At 38.4% G+C, this 22995-nt stretch overlaps 1 protein-coding gene across 10 annotated transcripts in view; it reads right to left on the bottom strand.

Moving 5' to 3' along the window:
• PKIB (cAMP-dependent protein kinase inhibitor beta) overlaps positions 1-22995 on the bottom strand; it is an 88962-nt gene that overhangs the window by 9112 nt on the left and 56855 nt on the right. For 2 of the 10 annotated variants that reach the window (XM_049115086.1, XM_049115082.1), the window contains one exon: positions 13500-13604. The exons of 6 other annotated variants lie outside the window; for them this stretch is intronic. In XM_049115086.1, the coding sequence (XP_048971043.1) occupies positions 13500-13584 (85 nt within the window). In that variant the 5' untranslated portion in view covers positions 13585-13604. Of the gene's footprint in view, positions 1-1454; positions 1582-13442; positions 13605-22995 lie in introns of those variants that run through there. 2 more of the 10 variants (XM_049115081.1, XM_025422915.3) reach the window with 2 other exon arrangements.

The following is a 22995-nucleotide window of genomic DNA, read 5'->3' as shown; positions in this document are numbered from 1 at the left end:
AAGTTAGCTTCTCTCTGTACCAAAAAAGTCGTCTTACCTGTCTGTCCTTATTGTCCTATGCAACATTGACTGCATAGGTCTGATTAGAGGGATGATTATACACTGGGTAAAAGATTTCAAAATGGAGCAAGCAAGTCTAGCTAAGAGAACCTCCTTTAAAACAGGTTAGGAGGCCATAAGGGAGGAGGAATTTATGCACATCCTCAGCAGAGAAACTTTGAACTGTTTGAACTTTTAATCGAGCCACAGGCCCTCAGCCTGGATGTAACTTCCTCCTCACCATGGCAACTGGATCATCTGTGGTCTTCACTTCTAAAGGAGCCAATTCGGTTTAACAAGCTTCAATCCTTCATTTACATACACAACCAATCCCAGTTAACCTAACTTCAATCCCTCCTTTGCACAGAGGACCTAAATAAAAACCATACTCCTAACCTTCCACCTTTATAACTCTGCCCCTTTCTTTGTCTTCCTTGGAACCCAATTCTAAAAAAAAAAAAAAAAAAAAAAAGCCAGTTTGCTTTAATTTTCAGTGACTCCTTTTTTGGTCAACACTATATATAGACAGAACTGCTCTATTCAAATGCTTTGTGACATTTTAAAAATATATAACCCATAGAAAGATGAGGAAATACTACTAATAAACATAGAAGAGAGATTAACTTCCAAGTTCTTTTAGTTTTCTGGGCTTAAAAGCTAATTATGTTTATGTTTGCTAATGATGGCAGCTGACTCACTAGCCACTCTTCCTCTTTTTCTTCTACAGAATTAGTAGAGGAATCTGGATGAGTTCTGCTTTGTCGACTGTGGACGCTTACAGGAGCTGAAACCATTTGGACATTTGGAGATTTCGCAGAAGTCCTTGCATGCCCCCGGCAAGGTGATGCAATTTTCAGCCCTTTCATCTCTTTTGAAAATGCACGATTTTCAGGACGCCTTAACAAAAGACCATTACCCAGTCATATATACACACACGCCAGCACCTGCAGCTCTGCAATATTGAAAATGTAACACCAGTACAACTGAAGAGGACAAAGATGTTCAAGCTAAATGAAGCACTGGAGGAAAAAAGTAATATATATAGATATATAAAGAATACTTTTATTCTTTATAAAATATGTATTATACATATTATAAATAATATGTATATTATAAATATCAATAATATGTACTGTATATACACTTATATACACATTATGTATATGTATTTATATACATATGTATACATATATACTTGTATATATTTATATATATAAAATCACTAGTCAGCTCCCAGTGGGCTCAAAAGAGCCTGCTAAGAAAAGAGTATTAGTATGTTATAAGCATAATCAGAAACAGAAGTTTTTGCAACTTCTTTCTCCCCCAACTGAGATGGTCCACCCTCTTAGCTCACACTCATGCTTTTCTCGAGTTTCCTTTCCTTAGAGTTTCCAAAACTGCAAGGAGGCGGTTACCTTTTCTCTAATCTCTGGATCCATATCACTCACTTCATTGCCCACAGTGAAACTCATTCTCCATGTAAGACGTGAAATAAACTTCTTGCCCACTAAACCAGTTCTCTGGGGGTAGGAGTCAGGCTATCTGAAAAAAAACACTTAAAGTAACAAGGAAGAGCATATATTTTGGAAACTCAGCGCTTTTTCTGGTCAAAAGAAAGGATGAGGTAGAGTGAGACATACACTGGCCTCAGCTGATAAGCAAATTCCTCATCCATCTTTCTGCAGCTTTCATCACCTTAACAACCTCACGCTAGATTTCTTTAGTTCTCTGCCTACAGCTCATCTTTTGCAACATTTTCTGTTCTGGAGCATAAAAACCTCTTCCAAATGAGGTGAGAGAACTATCACAGTTGCTTGATAATGTGGACCATCAAAACGGATGATTACTTATTTATTCATCCAGTCAACATTTATCAAGCTCCTCTTAAGTGCCAGGCCCTGTGCTAGGCCCACGAGCTACAAAGAGGAACCCACAGTCTGGTGAGATGAAACACTTTATGATCTTTTTAGTACTTTTCTTGACCTCAGATCCTGTTCTTTGGAAATAAAGTAAAAATATCCACCTCTAAAAATGGGAATCCTAACACATCTATTCACCTAGGTACTGAGACTATTTTAGGCCAACCAGAGCTTACATGAAATGTATACCTGTATAAAAACTTTTTTTTTCAACTTAGAGACCCTCCCTTTTTTTTTTTTTTTTTGTAATTCCTCCACATACGGAGTTTCTGTGCCTCAAGTATAAACCAAAGGAAATTCTACATCTTGTCTGTTGACACACATACCATTTTTCGTGCTTAGATTCCTGCCTGACAATGATTTAAACAGACCCTTCAACATATATTGGTAGGCACATGAAGGCTCTTTTTACCAAGCAGAATTTTTGACAACTTTGACCTATAAAATACTAAATATAAAGTCAAATCGATTTTCCTATAATCTCCATGGTAAAGTAATGAGCAAATCTGAATGCCTTGCTGGCACAGTAACATTGTTATACTAAGATACGGTCACTTAGAATAATAATATGGACTAATGTGGATAAAGCTAAGAAGATTAACTGCACTAACCATGCAACAACCCCGTTGATTGGAGGGGTTTAGGGGTCATCACATTTAACTGGTCATCCTACTCTTTAGTTTCCTGCTAGACAACCTACCCAAAACACAAGGATTGTAGGGAGTTAGTTTCCCACAGGCCTACCTACCCCTACCCCTTGCAGCTTCCAAAAAAGACCATTAAAGGTAAATGATACAGACCCAGACACTTCAGTGATGCATTAACATAACACAGCCAGTTTGAGTCAAAGTCTTTTCTAGGGACGCCTGCGTGGCTCAGCGGTTTGGCACCTGCCTTCGGCCCAGGGTGTGATCCTGGAGACCCGGGATCAGGTCCCACGCCAGGTTCCCTGCATGGAGCCTGCTTCTCCCTCTGCCTGTGTCTCTGCCTCTCTCTCTCTCTCTGTATCTGTCATGAATAAATAAATAAAATCTTTTTTTAAAAAGTCTTTTCTGAGTTCAGACAGTACTCTTCTGCCATTTTCATGACCCCCCCCCCGCCCCACTCCCCTCCAAAACAGATTTCCCTAATTATGAGTACATTAGCTTGCGTAGCACATACGCATGTGCATGCATTATGCGTGATGGGTGGTATCCAGGACACACAGTGATACTTTCAGTTCTCCCTTAGATGAACATGATTCTAAATGGTTATAAGTTGTAGCAGAGCATCCCTTCTATCTTATACCTGACATAGTTTTGGCCTTTTACTTCTCACCTTTTTATTTCTATCTTTCTGAGTGATCAGAACTAAGGGCACTTAGCTTGAATTAGAAGGAACCATTCTCATCCCCCCAACCCCCCCAGTTTACCTCAAACCCTGCCTGTATTCCATTCTCATGTATTTTTCACATTTTCCTTTCCAGTCAATGGACTCAAATTGTTGTTTTCTTATTTTATTCAGGTACTGGAGCCTACTTAAGGAAGTATTTGGATTCAATTCAAAAAGTATTTAACACTGACTATGTGCAAAGCACTGTGCTATTTGCCACAGTAAGGACTTCCCCTGCCCCAGCTGGAGACCTGGAAAAGCTGGGTGCCAGGCAGCTCCCCCACATGCCCAGCAGCTCCCCCACCTGCACAAAGGAGGGAGTGGTTAGTTCCAAAAGACAAGATGGGGCAGGGTGTAGAGTGGGGTCCCAGAGAAAGAGTGAGCAAATTCCAGCCAAGTGACTACTTTCAAATCATGCACGTCTCATCTTTGCCTTTTCCTGACCATTTTTGGATGCAAAGTGTTCTTAGATTTCAAAAAAGGCACAAAGACTTCCCAAGCTCACAAAAGCCCAAGAACTGAATTTGCACTACTGAGAAAATGAAATAATTTTGAGGATCATATGGTTTGCTTGGAGAATGGATTCCCATCTCAGAGTGAACACAACCTATCTGTGCAGGGGGGTTCAAAGCAGGTCCTAAAATCTCAGTTCCTTTTTTAATAAGACAGTGGTTTTAAAATGTCAAGTGACTTTTAAAGACATCAGTAGGAAGGAGAAAAAGGGAAGTTAATCTGACCAACATAATCATGATAGAAATGTCTTTGTATCCCTCTACCTAGCACATGGACTGGCACATAGTTGCCTAGTAAATTCAATTAATAAATATTGAACTAATAGCCAATACCTATAAATTATAGGCAGGCAAGCATAGCTAGTGAATGTGCTTTGAATTATTAATATTCTCAATAAGGACTGAACGTTCAGTTAATCAATATTAAAATGAATTTTATTACATTACCAATAAAATAGCTTTAGGGGCAAGATGTAGGCTAGTGGCAAACACAATGCCTTGCAGGTGTGGAGAATATCAATGGTCATATGCAGAGCAGAAGTTAATGCGAAAACTCTTTTGAATCACCCTCACCCAAGACATCTGAATAGTACAGTCTTTTGACATTGGCTCTCTGGAAGAAGATTCATAAACATTAAACTGTGAACAGACTGCCAGACCTAAAGTCACAATTCTATCAACTTTCCCTGGTGTAAATATGCAATCCTCTAACACTTTAAACAGACCAGATCCTATAGTTTTAACTTTTTCAACTAATTCTCTTTTACTATTTTCATTCTCAACAAGGGGAAAGATAGAGAGCCCTTAATTCTCTGGGTTTATTTTCTTTGCCTAAGATTCTTACTGAGAGTGATTCCTCTATGACAAAAATTAGTCCCATAATTATGCCTCTAGTGTAAAGGTAATCTAAAGCAATAGCTTAAGCTTGGACACTTTAAACTGCACACTTTTATTTCAGAAAATTTTTATAACTTATGCATGTTGGGATTCCTGGGTGGCTCAGCAGTTGAGCATCAGCCTTTGGCTCAGGTCATGATCCTGGAGTCCCGGGATCGAGTCCCACATCAGGCTTCCTGCAGGGAGCCTGCTTCTCCCTCTGCCTGTGTCTCTGCCTCTCATGAATAAATAAATAAATAATATTTTAAAAACACCTTATGTATGTTTTTCTGTCTTCAAAAGGAAAAATGCAGTGATACAAAAGAACTATTTTTACTAATGTATGAAAATTTGTGTATGTAAATGTGTACCATATTCATCAAAGCCATTACTTTAGGAAGCTACATATGTATACTACCTCTCAAAATATTTTTGTGATTCCATCAGGGCAACCCGCTTTATACTCTTGTATAATATAATGGTAGAATTATGCTATGTTTAAAATGTAACATAATATTTTATAGTGAGCTGTTTTTGATTAAAAACTATCCCAACTGATCACCGATTTCTTTGCACTGAAATTACTTGAGGTTTTTTTTTCAAAGCTTCCTTTAGTAATTTAGATTTGCATATATTCAAAAGAATTCTATTTCAAGTGAAGATTTCAAAGTGGAGCTTTGAGCAATGATAGTATTACTGAACTACTTTAACACACCCTTAGAATGACTGCCCTTATATTAGTCCTCATATTTATTAAGCAGTCCACCAAATGGAGCAATGGAAAGTTTGGTCACCTAAAAGTGAGCATTTAGCGGAATCTTGCATTGCCTTCTAATACTTCTAATAAACTTGTGACTTTCAACAAGACACTTAACTTCTCTGCTAATTAAATTTCCACATTTGTCAGAAGTAGAACAATACTACCTGTTTTACTACCTTAGAACCCAACAAACAATGGATATAAATGTGCTTGGTTAACAACCACACAAATGAAATTTGTTTAGAAATCAATCATATTAACTTATAGGCACTATAATAGATTATCATTATAAACATTGATTATCCTTTTAAAAGTAGGCCTTTCATTTGGCTGTAGAGACAGTCTCTGACATTTTAAGTCATAAAGACAAGAAAAGATGAACACCGAGGTATTTCCTGAAACTTGGTGTTTAGGGGGGAAAAAGAGCATAAAAAATTTACATTCTGCCCCCCGAATCCCCTCCACACAAATATCTCAAAGTTGGCTACCTTTCTGCAACATCTGTTCCAGACAAGCCACCTGTCACAGAAGCCTGCATCTCCCTCACACCATTCCATCATGGTTTCTCCCTAAGGGTAAAGTGTTTGTATACTTTCAGCAACAAACCATGTTTGTGTGTTCCATTACTAGTTAAAATAGGATTGAAATTCTCAGTTTTGTCATGTCACCTGAAAAACAATTCTTAATCTGAGTAATAAAGACCCAATATAGTGAGGGTCACAAAATATGTTGAGACAATTCTTTCTCAGTAAGGCTGCCATTCCATTTAAAACGTCTTCTCCCTGTAGCTCCTGACTTCCCTTAACTTGCTCTATTTTCCTGTAGCACTTAGTAGCTTTAACACACATTACAACTTACTACAATTTCACTGCTGTTTACTATCCCCCCTACTACAATGTAAGCTCCACAAAGGCATAGGTTTTTGTAGGCATGGGATTTTATAAGGTTTTGTAGGCATAGGTTTTTATAGGTTTTTCATGTATATATCTGTAGCACTAAGTCATGCCTGGCACTCACTTAGTAGGTCCTCTAATAGAGTTTACTTACTGAATGAAACAATTATTCTTTCACATCTCTTTTTCAAAATTAATTCTTTTTTTCTGCATATGAAAATAATACACGCTCATTGTAGGAAAAAAAAATGACAATTCTTCTAGAAGCAGAAAAAGCAAATTGCCTTTTACCCATTATCCAGTGACAGCACTATTATAATTCTGGTGCATATCCATCCAGAATTTTGTGTGCTACATTACACAGATGCACATAAATATCTTACATGTCCATATTTTGATGTTAGGTTTATTTAATATCATTTTATTAAATCTTTTATAAATTGTTTGATCATATCTTTTAAAATATAATTGTTTTAAGGCCAACATAATTCTAAATTTTTAGTGAAAGTTTGAAAAAAGAAAATTTTCTAGAAAGCTAACATTTCAGGGCTTAAACCAACTATGTAAAATAGACATAGCCAAAAGCTCAAACACAATGGTAAAAGTGAAAAACATAACTGAGGACAGAAATCATTCACAAACTTTTCCTTAATTAAATTGGATAAAGTTGATTTATAGGTAGATGCTTTTTAAAGTGTTTAAATGTACAGCTTTAAAAGTTCCAGTAATATCTTTTTCTTCTATTTCATCAGTAAAAAAAAAAAAAATTCTTTGGGATGTCTTTTGGTCTCTTTTTGAATAGATTTAATTTTCATCTTTTTTTTTCTTCCAACTGAGAAAAATGGGGAAATGATTGAGCTTTTTCAAGCTCTGATTTGTTTTCTAAGTCCTCTTCAGTATTTTATTTTTCTTTGCAGAAGAAGAAATCATTTTGGTGTTTCATCAAGCAAAAAATTCAATCAAAATCACAGTAGCAAAACTTTTAAAGTTGTTTTGAGGATTTTCTGGGTCACTTAGGAAAAAAAAAAAAAAAATTCCCAACCAAATAGCAAATAACTTCAGAAAGAAAAGTCATACCATTGAAATATTTTTGTTCATAAAATTATGTATATTGATATTTGTCTACGATTAAGTTAAGAAGTAAACTTATTTATATGGATGTATCTAACTTTACAAAAGCCTTTGTAAAAATAATAAATTCTGTTACTATATTTCTTTAATGTTACATAAGTTCATTAGAAAAAATGAATCTTCATGAAAATATGTCTAAAATATATTCAATAGGCATAATAAAAAAGTTCAAAACCAGTTATATATAATAATTTTCAAAATAGATGCACAGAAAAACATAAGGGAAATATCCAAAATTTTAACAGTGCTTTGTAAGTGCTGTTATTTTACATGATTTCTATTCTTTTCCTTGAACTTTGTGTTTTCTAAATTTCCTATGATGATTTTCATTATATGAAAAAAAGCATAAACATGTGTTGAGCATACATCATTTTAAATCACTTTAGTGAGATTCAGTGCATGTAATTCTGTACTGTCGGGCAGTCATTACTATCTTCATTTTAAAGGTTAGAAAACTGAGGATCATAAAAATACAATGATTTGGCTAAAGCAACGGAACTAGGGAGTAGTAGAGGCAAGACCAGAACCCATTTCATCTGACACCTCATTCGTTACTCCTATTACACCTCACCAAATATTTGTTGAAAAGACTCAGCTTTCATTCAGCCAACTGTTATTGAGCACCCTTATCCAGTGCAAAATTCTAAAGAAATAAGACCAAACACTGTAATTACCAAAGTGGGGACACACACAGAATGCATAATGATGGTCTTTACTGTGAAAGAGTGTGTGACCTAATTGTACAGATGAAATACATGCACATTAAAGGGAATGTAAAAACAGAAGTCAACATCTGATATCTTCTAGTAAGTGGTACAAATGAAAAATGAAATATAAAAGGTAAAGAGCTACTGAATTTTGGGGTGACTGAGACTTCATAGAAGCTATGGAACACACATGGGGCCCTAATATTTGGGAGGGGGAGATTCATACAGATAGAAAAGACATTAAAAGGCTTACCAACCAAGGGAAATAATTTAAGCTAACTCATGAAGTGAAAGTAAAAGGCAACCTCCAAGTAAAAGAAAAGGAAACATCTAGCTCTCACAGAATGTTAAGCCATATGGAGTTGGAAAAATTAGTTGAAGCATAGTCATCACTGGAACCCATATTGCAAAGAAAATGAATGCCATTAAAAGGAGATTGTGGAAGCTCCTGGGCGGCTCAGTTGGTTAAGCATCATACTCCTGATTTCAGCTCAAGTCGTGATCTCAGGGTGGTGAGTTCAAGCCGTGTGTTGGGCTCCGCACCAGCAGGGTGTCTGCTTCTCTCTTTCTCTCCCTCTCTCCTTCTGACCCTAACCCCCCCACCTCCCATTCACATAGTGTCTCTCAAATAAATAAATAAATCTTTTTTTTTTTTTTAAAGGAGATTGTATTCCTTCCTCTGAACACTGGGGAATCATGAACATTTCTAAGTCACATAATAAAAGTGTACATAAGATGCATTGTCTGCAAATAGAGACTGATGTGAAGGAGTATTATTAAAAGGCTATTAAAAATGGAAGTTCTGTAAGCAAATCCACCATAAGAGTGATAAACTGACTACAAAATTTATATGTAAATGCAACAGGCCCAAGAATAGCATTTTATTTAAAAAGGAAGGAAAAAGGTAGAAAGACTTACAATGAAGACTCATAAAGCTTAAGGACTTAGGTCATTAGATATAAAGATTCGTTACAAAGTATTAGGTATTAAGCTAGTGTAGCATGCTAAAGGATTGATAGAATAAAACAGAGATTCCAGAAATAGGCACATATACATATGGGCCCTTGATTCGTGAAAAGGGCAAAGCTGGTGATGTGGTCATTGATCCATTGCTGGTGATCTTGGAGGATTCACAGAGAGGAAATGCCAGAAAAGTAGATATTGATATTGATACTGATATTGATATTGATGGGAAGATTGTTGATCATGGAAAAAAACAGGTGGGGCTTATAATAATTTGTGACAAAATTCTAAGATTATTAAATAAATTACTTCATGCTATAGTGTCTTCTCTCAGAATTTTGTATTTAAATATTGTCATACCAGTAAGTCGAAAGAAGAGTATGTAACCTCCATTTGATTTTAAGAATTAACAGCTATATTCACTCTCTCTCTCTAAACACACACACTATTTTTGTCAACCATTTGAAAGGAAGCTTCTGATACCATAACGTTTCACATCAAATATTTTAGCATGTATCTAAGGACCACATTTCTAAGGACCACATTTTTCTTTATATCCATAATACTACTGTATTTCCACAATGGTCTTTTTTTTTTTTTTTTTTTTTTTGCACATTGCAATTCTGAGATAATTCTCCCTTTTCCCTAAAGCACAGCTTTTAGAAATTCCTTTTAGGAATTAGTAGTTTCTGTATGTCTGAAAAAATCTAATTTATCCTTAATCTTGAGACACTATTCTAGGTTGCCATTAAAAGGAGATTGTGGAAGTGCCTGGGTTGAAGGTTACCTTCCACAAGCACTTCACAATACTATCCTACTTTATTCCATTTTTGCTGTTAAAAGGTTTACTAAATATGAGCATTTTATGTGTCAACTAAATATGAGCATTTTATGTCAACTAAATATGAGCATTTTATGTGTCAACTGAGCTGCAGGGTGCCTAGTATTTGTTGAAACAATATTCTGGGTATGTCTGTGAGGGTGTTTCTGGAATTAACATTTGGATCGAGAGACTGAGTAAAGAAGATTGCCTTCCCCAATGTGGATGGTCATCGTCCGAACCACTGAAGGCCTGAGTATAATAAAAGACTGAGAAAGGAAGAATTTGCTCTCTCTGCCTGACTATCTTGGAGCTGGGGCATCAGCCTCTCTCCTGCCTTCAGACTCCTACTGGGACTGGAAAGTACGCTCTCGCTCTCTGCTTCTCAGGCCCTCAGACTTGAAAGGGAACTATCCAGCCTGCTGACTACAGATCGTGGAATTTCTCAATCTCCATAATAGCATGAGCCAATTACTTATAATAAATACATACCCTATTGGTTCTGTTATTCTAGAGAACCCTGACTAATACACTGATGGTATATCTGTCATCCTTGGTGTTTTGTGGAATCTTTTTTTTTTTCTGGTTTATTTTGAGGATTTCTCTCTTTGGGGTTCTGGAATGTCATACAAGGTGCCTAGGCACCTTTTTTTGTTTCTCCTTCCTGAGATTTGTTAGTATTCCTGAATTTGAGACTTGTAACAATTCTGGAAAATTCTCAGGTGGTATTTCATTGACTTTTACCTTTTATCCTTTATTATATCCTTGGGAATTCCAAATAGACACATGAGATAGACACTCTATTAACCATGTCTCTCAGCTTTTCATAGTTCCCATCTCTTTTGTTTCTCTATGCTGTATTCTGCATAATATATTCAGAACTATCTTCTTGTTCACTAGGTCTCTCATGTGTCTTATCTGCTACATAAACTACACATCAAGTTTTAGTTTATATTTACCATTTCTAGACAGTATGTTTTGCTCTTTTTCAAGTCTGCCTCACTGTATCACACAGTATTTTGTTCTTTGGGCATACATAACTTAAATATTTTCATTTATCCTATCAAAATATTAAGTCTATTTTTTAAAATTCTGCATGAATAATCCTAATATCTGAATTCTTTATACTTGATTATATTGTTTCTGTATAATCTATCTCATGGTGGCTCAGTTCCTTGCATGTTTTATGATTTTTTTATTGTAAACTTATATTTTTAAAAACTTTTTACTTCAAATTACTTGAGACCCTAATTAAAGTGTTCTTCTTTAGATAGGCTCTGAATTTGCCTCCACTGGGGCCTAGGAGCACTACCCAATTGATTAGCTTTAAATTCTCAGCAGGAAAATTTTCAGACTACAAAGTTGCAAACCTATATAAGGTTCCCCCTGTGGTAATAAATGATCAGGAAAATTTTCCCTCCCTTTCCACCCAAGTCAAGGACAAGACAGGCAAGTATCCTTACTGTCTTCCCTTGAAGGTTAGGGTTTTCCCACATTACCTTTCGACTCAGCATGTCACTCTTCATAGCCTAAGGCTTATGCTGAGGACTCAATTTGATATTTCAACTTGAGTGGTTCCTAAGTTTCTTTTCCTGTCCCCAGAACATGGCTTTTTAAAAACAGATATTGTGAATTACTGGGGAACTCAGTGAGTACACCACTCACAAGCCTTTAGATTTGTGATTTTTCATTGTTCAGGGCTTATGAAGCATTCTCTTATTTACCAACATAAGCATACATTTAAAAAACGTTTTGAAGAGGGGGCACCTGGGTGGCTCAGTTAGTTAAATGTCCAATTCTAGATTTTGGCTCAGGTCATGATCAGAGGGTCATGAGATTGAGCCCTGCAAATGGCATGGAACCTGCTTAAGATTCTCTCTCCTTCTCCCTCTGCTCTGCTCCCAATGTGTGTGCACGCTCTCTCTCTCTAAATTAATAAATAAAAGCTTACATTTTTTTTTGAAAATATATCCTACTTTGTAGAGTGTTGTGTACTAAGGTTTTCTAAAGGACATTAAGTCTTCTATTATTCCATAAAAGGAAGTTCTAGCTAAGTTTCAATAATTTTTTTAATAATGTTTACTAGCTTATTTCATGGTATAGTGGTGGAGACAAAGGGTTTTGTTTTATATTTTTTTAAAGTGATCTCTACATCCAACATGGCACTCAAACTCATAATCCTGAGATCAAGAATTGGATACTCTACTGACTGAGCCAGCCAGGCTCCCTTCAATGATTTCTTACTCAAGTAACAGCAAGATACTCATTTTACTTAGAAAACAAAACAAAACAAAAAAAGATATGCAATGATGTAAATATATTATTCTTTAACAGAACTTATTTTAACTCACAGATCCCCATTTTTCTTTCAGAGAAGAAAACAGTCTTCTGATTTCAAGTATAATCATTCACTTCCACATTAAAATTTATTCTCTCTGGGGTAAATTTCCAACCAATTCACAATCATACACAGAATTCATTTCTCCATGTGGTGTAAGGCCTAAAATTAAGGCTCAATATTATATGCTGCCCTTACATCTGGGAAAATTGAGAGGGCTTCAAATGGCCTAAATATGTTTCCCTCTTCCCACTCTGCTCTCATGGATAAGGTACCCTGGCCAAACAATCCTCCTTATCAAAGGGACCAGGCACAGTTCCTACTTATCCTTAAGTTGTGATTTTGCCAGCCTGTGGAATTATTCAAACCAGTCAATCATTTCATCTTGTAAGAACCAGGAGGCACCACACACTCTTGTTACTACAAAGTATGCCTCCTATAGTCCCTTGGTTGTTCACTCTGTTCCTCAGTACCATCCCTATGAGGCCCTGCATGGCCTTCAGTATCCTTCTCCATGAGTTATAAATATGTATGACTAATAATAAGCTATCAATCTCACCTGTACAGTGTCAAGTGCTGTGTGCTTAGCCATCCCCAGGTCCCCAAGGCAGGAATCTCTCCCTTACCAATGGGGTGGATAAGAGGCAACAGAAACCACTGTGTCCCAAACCACATGATATGCTCCACTATGACTAAGGACACCTGGTCAGCCTTAATTCATTGCACTTGGTTAACTCAGCTGATTCTGTGATATGGTGAGGCTGCCTGAGATGGAACAGCTAATTTCTGGCAGGCTTGGGCCACATCCTGTGTGGTATTCTGTTGTCTTTGCCAGCCATTGCCATCCCTTCCCACCCTAAAACTCTCTTGCCCCCAAGATGAGAATTGTTATTTCACTGTACCCCAGTATAACCTGGTGATGTTGGGCTTAATCTGTTTGGCAGGTGGCCCCTGCTTACCAAGGATCAGCCTACATCACCGTGTCTGGCCTGGTGACTATCACCGGCTGCCTGAGGGAAGCTATACAGACATTGTTTGAACTGTGCACCTCCAGGACAGGCCCAGAGATAGATAGCCTCTTGTGAGGATTGTGGAAAGAAAGGAGATCACCACCCAGTAGAGAATTGAGCATGGCATCCCAGTTGTTGTTGTTCATGCAAGGGTAGTGACCTTGCTGGTTTCCTGTGCCGCTGCTTCCCTTGCCACTGTTGCTTGCGCTCTCCTGACCCTCAGGAGTATCGAGGTGCACATCCATCGTGGCCTGTGGCCCAGGGGCTGGTGAAAAAAAAAAAAGGTAGGGGGAGGAAGGAACATTGGTACTCAACTGCTCTCCCAAAACAAAACTCATAGCCAATGTACCTAGGCTTTGTTCAGTATTGCTGCCTACCAGCACACCAAAGGGCAAATCCTACAATTATTGGCTTTATGGTCTCCATACAAGCCATAGACAAAATGGCTTTATTGGACATGGACCTTGATCCCAGGAAGACTGGTATTTCCTGGATAAAAAGGCAACCCCCTACAAAGGAGGCTACCAAGCTTCTGAATGTTTCCCCATAAATATCCAAAATGTCTGCACTGCAGGTGATTTGTGCAGACAGAAAGTGAAAGCTGCAATTTTATGTGCCTAAAAACCTAAAATATTCACGGGGAATTTAAACGGGGAGGATGGGGGGAGGAAGTACACGACAGAAGAGGTGAGGCCACAGCAGAGGAAGGTTTTTATCCATCAAGTCTGGTGGTAGGCCCACAACCCTTCCTGGTGCCACTCTGTTCTCCTTGTCTCTGATGCAACAAAGATTCTAATCCTCTACAACCCACCCATGGCACCCTTGTGGCACCATGAAGGGGTTAATTCAAACCATAAACTATTGCTACTGGGGAGACCCCCAACCTGATCAGACTGATTTGAGGTTCTCTGGGGGAAGAAACTTATAAATATGGGAGGACTGGACAGCAGCATCCTCAACCAACAACAATTACAAGATAAATAAAAAAATAAAACAAAGAAATAATTCTGAATACAAGGAGAGAAAACCAATAAAAAACAACTTAAAACAGAGGTCCATAATTTGACCTAATTGGAAATCCAAAATTTACTAGAAAAATTTATATAGCAAAAAATAAAAGGACACTGATTGCTTGTGTGCCTTTACAATCTAAGTTCTGAGTTATTTTTTTTTTAAAGATTTACTTATTTATTTGAGGCAGGGGGGAGCAGAGGAAGATAATCTTTAAGTGGACTCCCCACTGAGTGTGGAGCCTGACCCAGGGCTAGATCCCATGACCCATGAGATCATGACCCAACCTGATACCAAGAGTTGGACACTTAACCAACTGAGTTACCCAGGCACCCCTGAATTAATTTTAATATCTGCAGAAATTCACCAATTGGTCTTAACCAAAACATGGTATCCCCCATAATCAAGGATTTACTTAAAGGGGTTGCTGAATATTAGGTAGAAGGCAAATAGGTATGACTCACTTTTAACTACAAGAACTTTTGTGTAGCTTAAATTCCCTATGGCTATAGCACTCATTGCCCTAAAATATCCCATAGTGGGCACAGACACTCTGACACCCCCCCCAAAAAAAAATGAAAATGAAAATTAAGTTTTCAACACGACAGAAATTAACAAAATAAGAACCCATGACCCATGTCCCACTCCTCACTCTCCCCACCCCATTAAAATAGTTAACATGACTGAATGTAATTCAAACAAGGTCTTCAAGGATTAAAAACTTGTTATGTAACAGGTCATGAGTGAATCCTTCCCTAATCCCATTGCTATTCCATTTTACAGCCTTATTTGACCTGTTCCTTAAATCTCAAACACATGAATGGCGGCCTACAGGGGATTGCTACAATTGTAATGCCACGGTCCCATCCCATTAAGACCTCTACACCCAATAACCTAATTCCTGAAATCACTGACTCTATCCAATCAGCGACTGGTAAATATTTTGCTACTATAAATTTGGCTAATATCTTCTGTTCAATGCCTATTTCAAACAGACTCTCAGACAATTTGCCTTTACCACTGACGGGACACAATTCCCCTTTACAAGGAATAGCGATGGGATACTTCAACAGCCTCGCCATTGTACACAATCTTTATAGGCAAAATCTTAACTACACTAACTTTTCTCCAGGAGCACAGGTATGACATTATCTGTTTGACGTACTCATGAAAGACACAAAATAGTCACAAAAGAGCTCATAAAAAGGGGATAAATCATTGTTCCACACATAGTGCAAGGCCTTGATGCATCCATTAAATCTCTGAAAGATACTTGATACTTGATACTTGACAGTTGCTCCAGCCCTGAAATTATCAAGAAAGGTTTTGGGGAGCCTGGGTGGCTCAGTTGGTCAAGCATCTGACTCCTGATTTTGGCTCAAGTCTCAGGGTCAAGAGATTGAGCATCTGGCTCTGTTGGAGTTCAGAACGGAGTCGGCTTGGGATTCTCTCTCCCTCTCTTCCTGCCCCTCCCCCTACTCATGCTCTGTAAGTAAGTAAATAAAATCTAAAAAAAAATTTAAAAAGAAATAGATATTGATCATCTCAGCACTCACATGGTTCAGACAACTTCAACATCTTTAGTCTTTTCTTGGGTTTGGAAGGTAGCATATACTTCATTTACAAATTTCATTTAATGTCACTAATGTTATTTACAAATTAGCCCACTTTGAAGGGGGATCCCACCTATAAAAGGCTCTAACACTGTCTAAATTGAAATCAGCAAGCACTCCAGTTTGTGCCCTCAGAAGCTTCTTCACCACAGGGGCTTCAGCAATCATCTTTCATGGCTCCTTGAGTTTCTGGGCCACGTCTGCTGGCCATGAGTTGCCCATGGGCTTCTGAAGCCTTTCTTGGCTTGGTATTATATACCATTAGAGTGGCAATTACTGGCCATACAATGGACTTTTCTGGAAATACAGCTCTCATAAACCTTAAGCCTGTGACCCTTTGCAGCTGGCTAGCCATTACGCCTTCAGTTATTAAAGCAGCACCCCCAAAAGCTCAACATAGCTTCTGAGCCTTCTTTGTTACTGGATATAGTCAAACCTGGGACCCCTGATATAATCTACCTGCGGAAGGGGTGGCCTGTCCTGTCTTCAGTCTCTCAACAGATGCCACAGTGCTGGTGGAGGCCCATGCCTTCGCCAGAGCCAACTACTTGGGGAGCCCGTTAGAATTAAATGAATGGCCGGCAATGGGAGTGCATACATTTTACTGATGATATCTCCACCATTATACATGATGGAACTCAGTGGAAAACTGCTGCTTTTATCCCTTAATCAGAATGTCTCTGATAAAATGAGAACCCAAGGGTCAGCAGGATTGGCATACTTCAGATAATAACAATTGGGCCCATCTGGACATTTTTGTACATTGCTTACAAGTTGCCCCCTTTGGGGTAAAGAACTCTGGGAATCACTTCACAAATACCCAAAATAAAAATCAAGGTAACCCATTTCTCTACATATATACACGAAGACTACAATATAAAGCTTCACTAGGATGTTCCTTATCCCCTTTGGAGTTCAAGATACACTAATAGTGACCAAGGCACTCATTTCACTGAGCAGAATGCACAATACTGGGATCTTGAAGAAAGCAATCAGTCAAACTTTCAGCTCCTTCATAGCCAGTCCTAGGCAGCAGGTTTGAGATGCCGAATGGGCTCCTCAAGTACTATTTAAGTCACAAAGTAAAAAACTCATGCCCACCCCTGAGGATATCCACTCCCTACACTAATGCCACACAGATTTCTGCTCTGACATGTGGTAAAAATACACCTCAGATGGCCTAATCACAAGTTCCTCTCCTCACACTGCCCTCATGGATAAGGTCCCTTTGCCAAACAGCGTTCCCTATCAAAGGGACCATGCGTAATTCCTGCTCATCCCTAAGTAGCAGGTTTCAGTTTCCTGACTGCCTGAAGAATTATCCAAACAAGCCAATCATATCCTCCCAGAGGAATCCAGAGGCGTGCCACCTTCTTAATACTACAAAGCCTGCCTCCCACAGCCTTGGTTGTTTACTCTGTTCCCAAGTACATTCCCTGTGTAGCCCTAAAGTGTCTTCCTGCCCATGACTATGAGTATATGTGACTAATAAACAGCTCTTGATCGCATCTGACCACATCTGTTCAGTGTCAGGTGTCACGGGTTTATCATCCCCACAATCCTCAGGTAGAAATCGTGAATAGGAGGTGACTAACAGGGATCCCTGGGTGGCGCAGCGGTTTGGCGCCTGCCTTTGGCCCAGGGCGCGATCCTGGAGACCCAGAATCGAATCCCACGTCGGGCTCCCAGTGCATGGAGCCTGCTTCTCCCTCTGCCTGTCTCTGCTTCTCTCTCTCTCTCTCTCTCTGTGACTATCATAAATAAATAAAAATTTAAAAAAAAAAGTTTAAAAAAAAAAAAAAAGGAGGTGACTAACACACCTACCACCAATCCCACTTTCCTTTCTCTCTTGAAAGGGAACCTCATAAACATACACAATGGAATATTACTAAGCCATCAGAAAGAATGAATACCTACCATTTGCTTCAACGTGGATGGAACTGAAGGGTATTATGCTGAGTGAAGTAAGTCAATCAAAGAAGGACAATCATCATATGGTTTCGCTCATACATGGAATATAAGAAATAGTGAAAGAGACTATAAGGGAAAGGAGGGGAAACTCAATGGGAGAAAAAATTAGAGAAGGAGAAAAACCATGAGAGACTCCTAACTGCGAAACAAAGGGTTGTGGAAGGGGAGGAGGGTGGGAGGTTGGGGCAACTGGGTGATCGGCACTGAGGAGGGCACTTGATGGGATGAGCACATATACATGAGTATATGGGTGTTATACTGTATGTTGCCAAATTGAATTTAAATAAAAAATTTTTTTTAAAAAGAAAGGGAGGGATCCCTGGGTGGCACAGCAGTTTGGCGCCTGCCTTTGGCCCAGGGTGCGATCCTGGAGACCCAGGATCGAATCCCACATCGGGCTCCCGGTGCATGGAGCCTGCTTCTCCCTCTGCCTGTGTCTCTGCCTCTCTCTCTCTCTCTCTCTGTGACTATCATAAATAAATAAAAATTAAAAAAAAAAAGAATCTCTTTAAAAAATAAATAAATAAATAAAAAGAAAGGGAGTCTTAGGTATAGGGAAGACAGGCATCAGGTGTGCAGATGTCCTGTGACCACGCTGACCGTGACGGAGTTACCACTTGTCCACTATTGTGCACTGAGATCCACTGCCATTGTCTCATGTATAACCAGAACCTCAGGTAGAAGTATACACATCTGCATCCTCTTTGTTCCAATCCTGGGGTATTTAGGGCCCATGGCCTATTTAAACTATCCTGTGCCTTTCTTGAGGTCATTTCAATCTTTCTCCTGCACCCCTCTGGGAGGGTCTGGGAACTTCCATGTGGCTCATCTGCTGAGGCACTTCTCCTCACCATTGTCTGTCTACCTTTCTAGGGTTCTACTAAATACGAAGCTTCTTTAAGATGCTATGTTTCCCTGAGAATTAAATCCTAGTTCCATCTATACTTGGATTTCCTAACCTCATTCAAATTTCTATTGCTTAATTCCCCTCCAGCTCGACCCAGTGAACTGGGATCCTGGGCACCTTCCCAGAGACTCAGATAATACTAGGGGGGCCTCATCACATCTTGAATTCCTCTCTCACCAGCTACTGAATGATTCAATTCTCTTCTCAGAAACAAAAAGTAACTTTTATGTTGTCATATACTCTTTCCCATTCTAAAGTCTGTTCCCAGTTCTCCAGTTATAGATAGCTTAAAAATCCTTTCTTTCAAAAGCAAGGTTATTTTCAGAAACAACTTTGACCTTTAAGACTATGGCTTTTTGCTGACATTTAAAAAAACTAATCAGGGGAGCCTGGGTGCTATGGTAGGTCAAGTCACCCACTCTTTGTTTGGCTCAGGTCATGATCTCAGGGTCGTGAGATGGAGCCCCAAGTCAAGATCTCACACCCAGCGTGGAGTCTACTTAGAATTCTCTCTCCCTCTCCTGCCCCTCCCACTTGTGGTTTGTCTCTCGAAAATAAATTAATAAATCTTTGAAAAAAACTAATCAGAAATTTAAGTGAACCTGTATTATTGCACAACAAACAATGTCTATAAAAAGCATCAAAGGAAGTGTAAAGGAGTGATTATTTTAAGTATCAGCCATACACATTTGAAACAGCTGCTCTTAATTGAGCCTTTACTTACCTAGGTATTGCTTTATAATGCCTTACTTTATTTAATCCTTCCCACAAATGTTAGAGATACAGGGTCAGGTGAGATAGGGTGAGAATTATATCCATAATTCAAATGAGGCAAACAAAATTGAATCTTCCAGATATTAGGAACTTGCTCTAAATTAGGGTTTAAGCCGTTACATGTGATTCCAAAACATGGGTTAATCATTTCATTTTACTGCCTCCCTCCTAGAGTCACACCCTTAGAAGTTTAGGAGAGATTAGATAGTATAGAAATGTTCAGAATTATAAAGCTAGGGACCAAATGTCACCTAAAATTCACCTACTACACCATCTACCATACGTATGAATCACTTTATCAAGAATACTTTCTTGGGACACCTGGGTGGTTCAGTCGATGAGCATCTGCCTTCCACTCAGGTCCTGATCCTGGGGTCCTGGGATGGAGTCCTACATCAGGTTCCCAGTAGGGTGCCTGCTTCTCTCCCTCTGCCTATGTTTCTGACTCTCTCTGTGTGTCTCTGATGAATAAATTAATTAATTTAAAAAAAAGAATACTTTCTTGCTTTGAACTTCATATTTTCCATACTGGTGAACCAAACTCAGTACATTTTTCAAACAATTCGTCTAATATGAAAATTTTCATTGTTTTGAATCTTAAAAACAAAGATCATATGATTGCAATAATATGCACACTGAATAAAAATTTTTTGTTCTCTTTAGACTTCTAGTAACTATTATATGATATACATATATGGTATAATTACATGATTTGTGACCATACAGATTCAGAGATCTCAAAATTCCTTCACAGAGTAAGATGAAAGCAAATTTCCATTGCTGGTGGTATAATTCTCCATAAATTAATTACTGCTATTTTCAGGTTGTTAGTTTTACCTTCCAATTTTTCTTACATCACAATTAGCAGAATTCAATGAAAATAGTAAGAAGTCAATATAAACTTTTATTTAGAAACCGTAAGACTTTTTTTTTGGGGGGGGGGGGGTAATTCTCGACTATTTATTTGTTTATTTTTCCTGAACTCTATTGTAGTTCTGGTTTGCATTTTGTGGAAAGATATTTTCTGATTATAAATGAGAGGAAGCTCCAAAGAATACAACAAAGGAAATCAACTATGAGATTTCCTAGGGAGGGATGCCTGGGGGGGCTCAGCACTTAAGCAGCTGCCTTCAGTTCAAGGAGTGATCCTGGAGACCAGGGATCAAGTCCCACGTCGGGCTCCCTGCATGGAGCCTGCTTCTCCCTCTGCCTGTGTCCCTGCCTCTCTCTTTCTCTCTGTCTCTCATGAATAAATAAGTAAAATCTTACAAAAAAAAAAAAAAGACCTCTTGGAGGCAATTCACTATTGACTGCAATGTATTTACCAGGCTTTTTAGTCATTTTTATAGAGTAAGAAAAATAATTATAACATTGTACTGTAAAATTCTGAACTTTCCCCTTGAAAGCTATAACTATGATTTGGTGACCTTCTCCAAGCTGCCCTAGCTGTGTACACTTTGGCTCGAATATCCTTCAGCTCAGTAGCTGCTAAATGATCAAGCACTCTGCTTCATCCATCTGCTCTAACAGGACCTCTTTGGAATTTTTTAATAAGCTTTGGATACTTTCTTTTTATAGCTTTGTCAACATAATCATAATGCATCCTGACACCAGGCAGTGTAAATTAATTCCTCTTCCGTCTTATGAGCCACTTCACAGAGAAGAACAAGATTTTTCACCTTAACTGTTGATTAAATAGCGGAAAGAAGACCAAAAAAATAGGTCTGTGGGAAAAATGTATCTCACTTATGCCAGGCTGGAAACTAAAAGTACATTTAAAGCAAATTAGCTCTTGCTAAGGTTTATTTGTTTGTTTTTAAGTCTTGATAGAAGAGAGGGAGAGAAATAGATAGGAAGAGAGGGGGCAAGGGTGGGTAAAAAGCCAATTTACCTAAAATTAATCTTAAGCCAGATAAACTAGAGATTCCAAAATTTGCCTGTTCATAAGGCTCACCTGGGTCGTCTGTTAACAATACAGACTAGAACCTCCAACTCAGTGTGTTTGACACCATGTACATTATAAGCACTCAAGGAGATTCACGTTGCCACACAAATTTGGAAATGACTGAATTGTCGTAAAGGTGTGAGGTCAGGTTCTCTAACAATACACTGAAAAAACCCCACAAACATAAGTCCATAAATTATTGGGCTTCCCTAACAGCATGTATCACCGAAAAGAATGACTGTTTTAGCAAAGTATACCAATGCATATGCATAGCCTGAGAGATCTATTCATCCAATTTCCAAGGTTATTACAAATTTTCCTGTAGTAGATTAAAAATGAAATACATCACAAAATTAACTTTTTCCAGAGCTGCTCTAATCAAGACATATACCGAGGGCCTTGGCTATATCAGCCACCCCCTAGGCTTTTTCACCGTTCACTCCAATAGTCGACCCTGAAGTCCACCACTAAACAAGTTTAATATTTTTTTCACAAAAAGTTCTGTGTGGGTGACTGTTTTACCCCTAGAAGATCACACCTCCTGGGAGACAAGAACAAATAGGTTCTACATGTGGACAGTGGATAGTAGTTGTTCAATGAATACCTTCCCATTGAACTCCACACATCTATCTGATTGTGCAATCCACATCATTTGTAGATCCTGTCTGAGCAAACAGGAAGCTTATGTCATCAAACCTGAAAATGCTCTGTTGGCATTTTAAACATTAGCTCATTTAAACCCTAGGCCTGGCAATATTTCTGAACCAAGAAAGACATTTCAAGTCAATCTGCCACACTGATCCATTTCACATCAGATATCTCATTGTTATCCCTCGACATTTGATTAAGGATGCTGAAGAATTTTAGTATAAAAAATTCCCCCAAATCCATCATAATTAAAATAACTGAAGAAAATACTAAAAAGCTGATTCATTTGTAATAATCTGAAAGTTAGTGTAATTATAGACAGTCCTGAAGATCTTCACTAGCAGGGAAAGCTGAGGAGGAAGGAAGCATGGAAACATGGATACACTGAATATAGCAGAAACAACTGCTCTCCACAGCTTATTTACCTGGGAAAGTCAGCCTGAGGGGTCAGAGCATTCTGGATGACATTGATCAAGATATTTCTGGATCTTGGGACACCCGGGTGGCTCAGTGGTTGAGCATCTGCCTTCAGCTCAGGGCATGATCCCAGAGTCCTAGGATCGAATCCCGCATAGGGCTTGCTGCTAGGACCCTACTTCTCCCTCTGCCTGTGTCTCTGCCTCTCTCTCTGCATCTCTCATGAATAAATAAATAAAATCTTTTTTTAAAAAGATATTTCTGGGTCTTTCAAAGAGACCATAAAAAATAATGAACTAAGAAACAGGCAAGGTTGAAGAAGATCTCACTTAATTCAACTAATATTTGGAGACATTAATTTATAGATGTG

This window comes from Canis lupus, chromosome 1, assembly GCF_003254725.2.
Source record: "Canis lupus dingo isolate Sandy chromosome 1, ASM325472v2, whole genome shotgun sequence".
NCBI lineage: Eukaryota > Metazoa > Chordata > Mammalia > Carnivora > Canidae > Canis > Canis lupus.
This window is presented reverse-complemented; position numbering and strand designations above follow the sequence as displayed.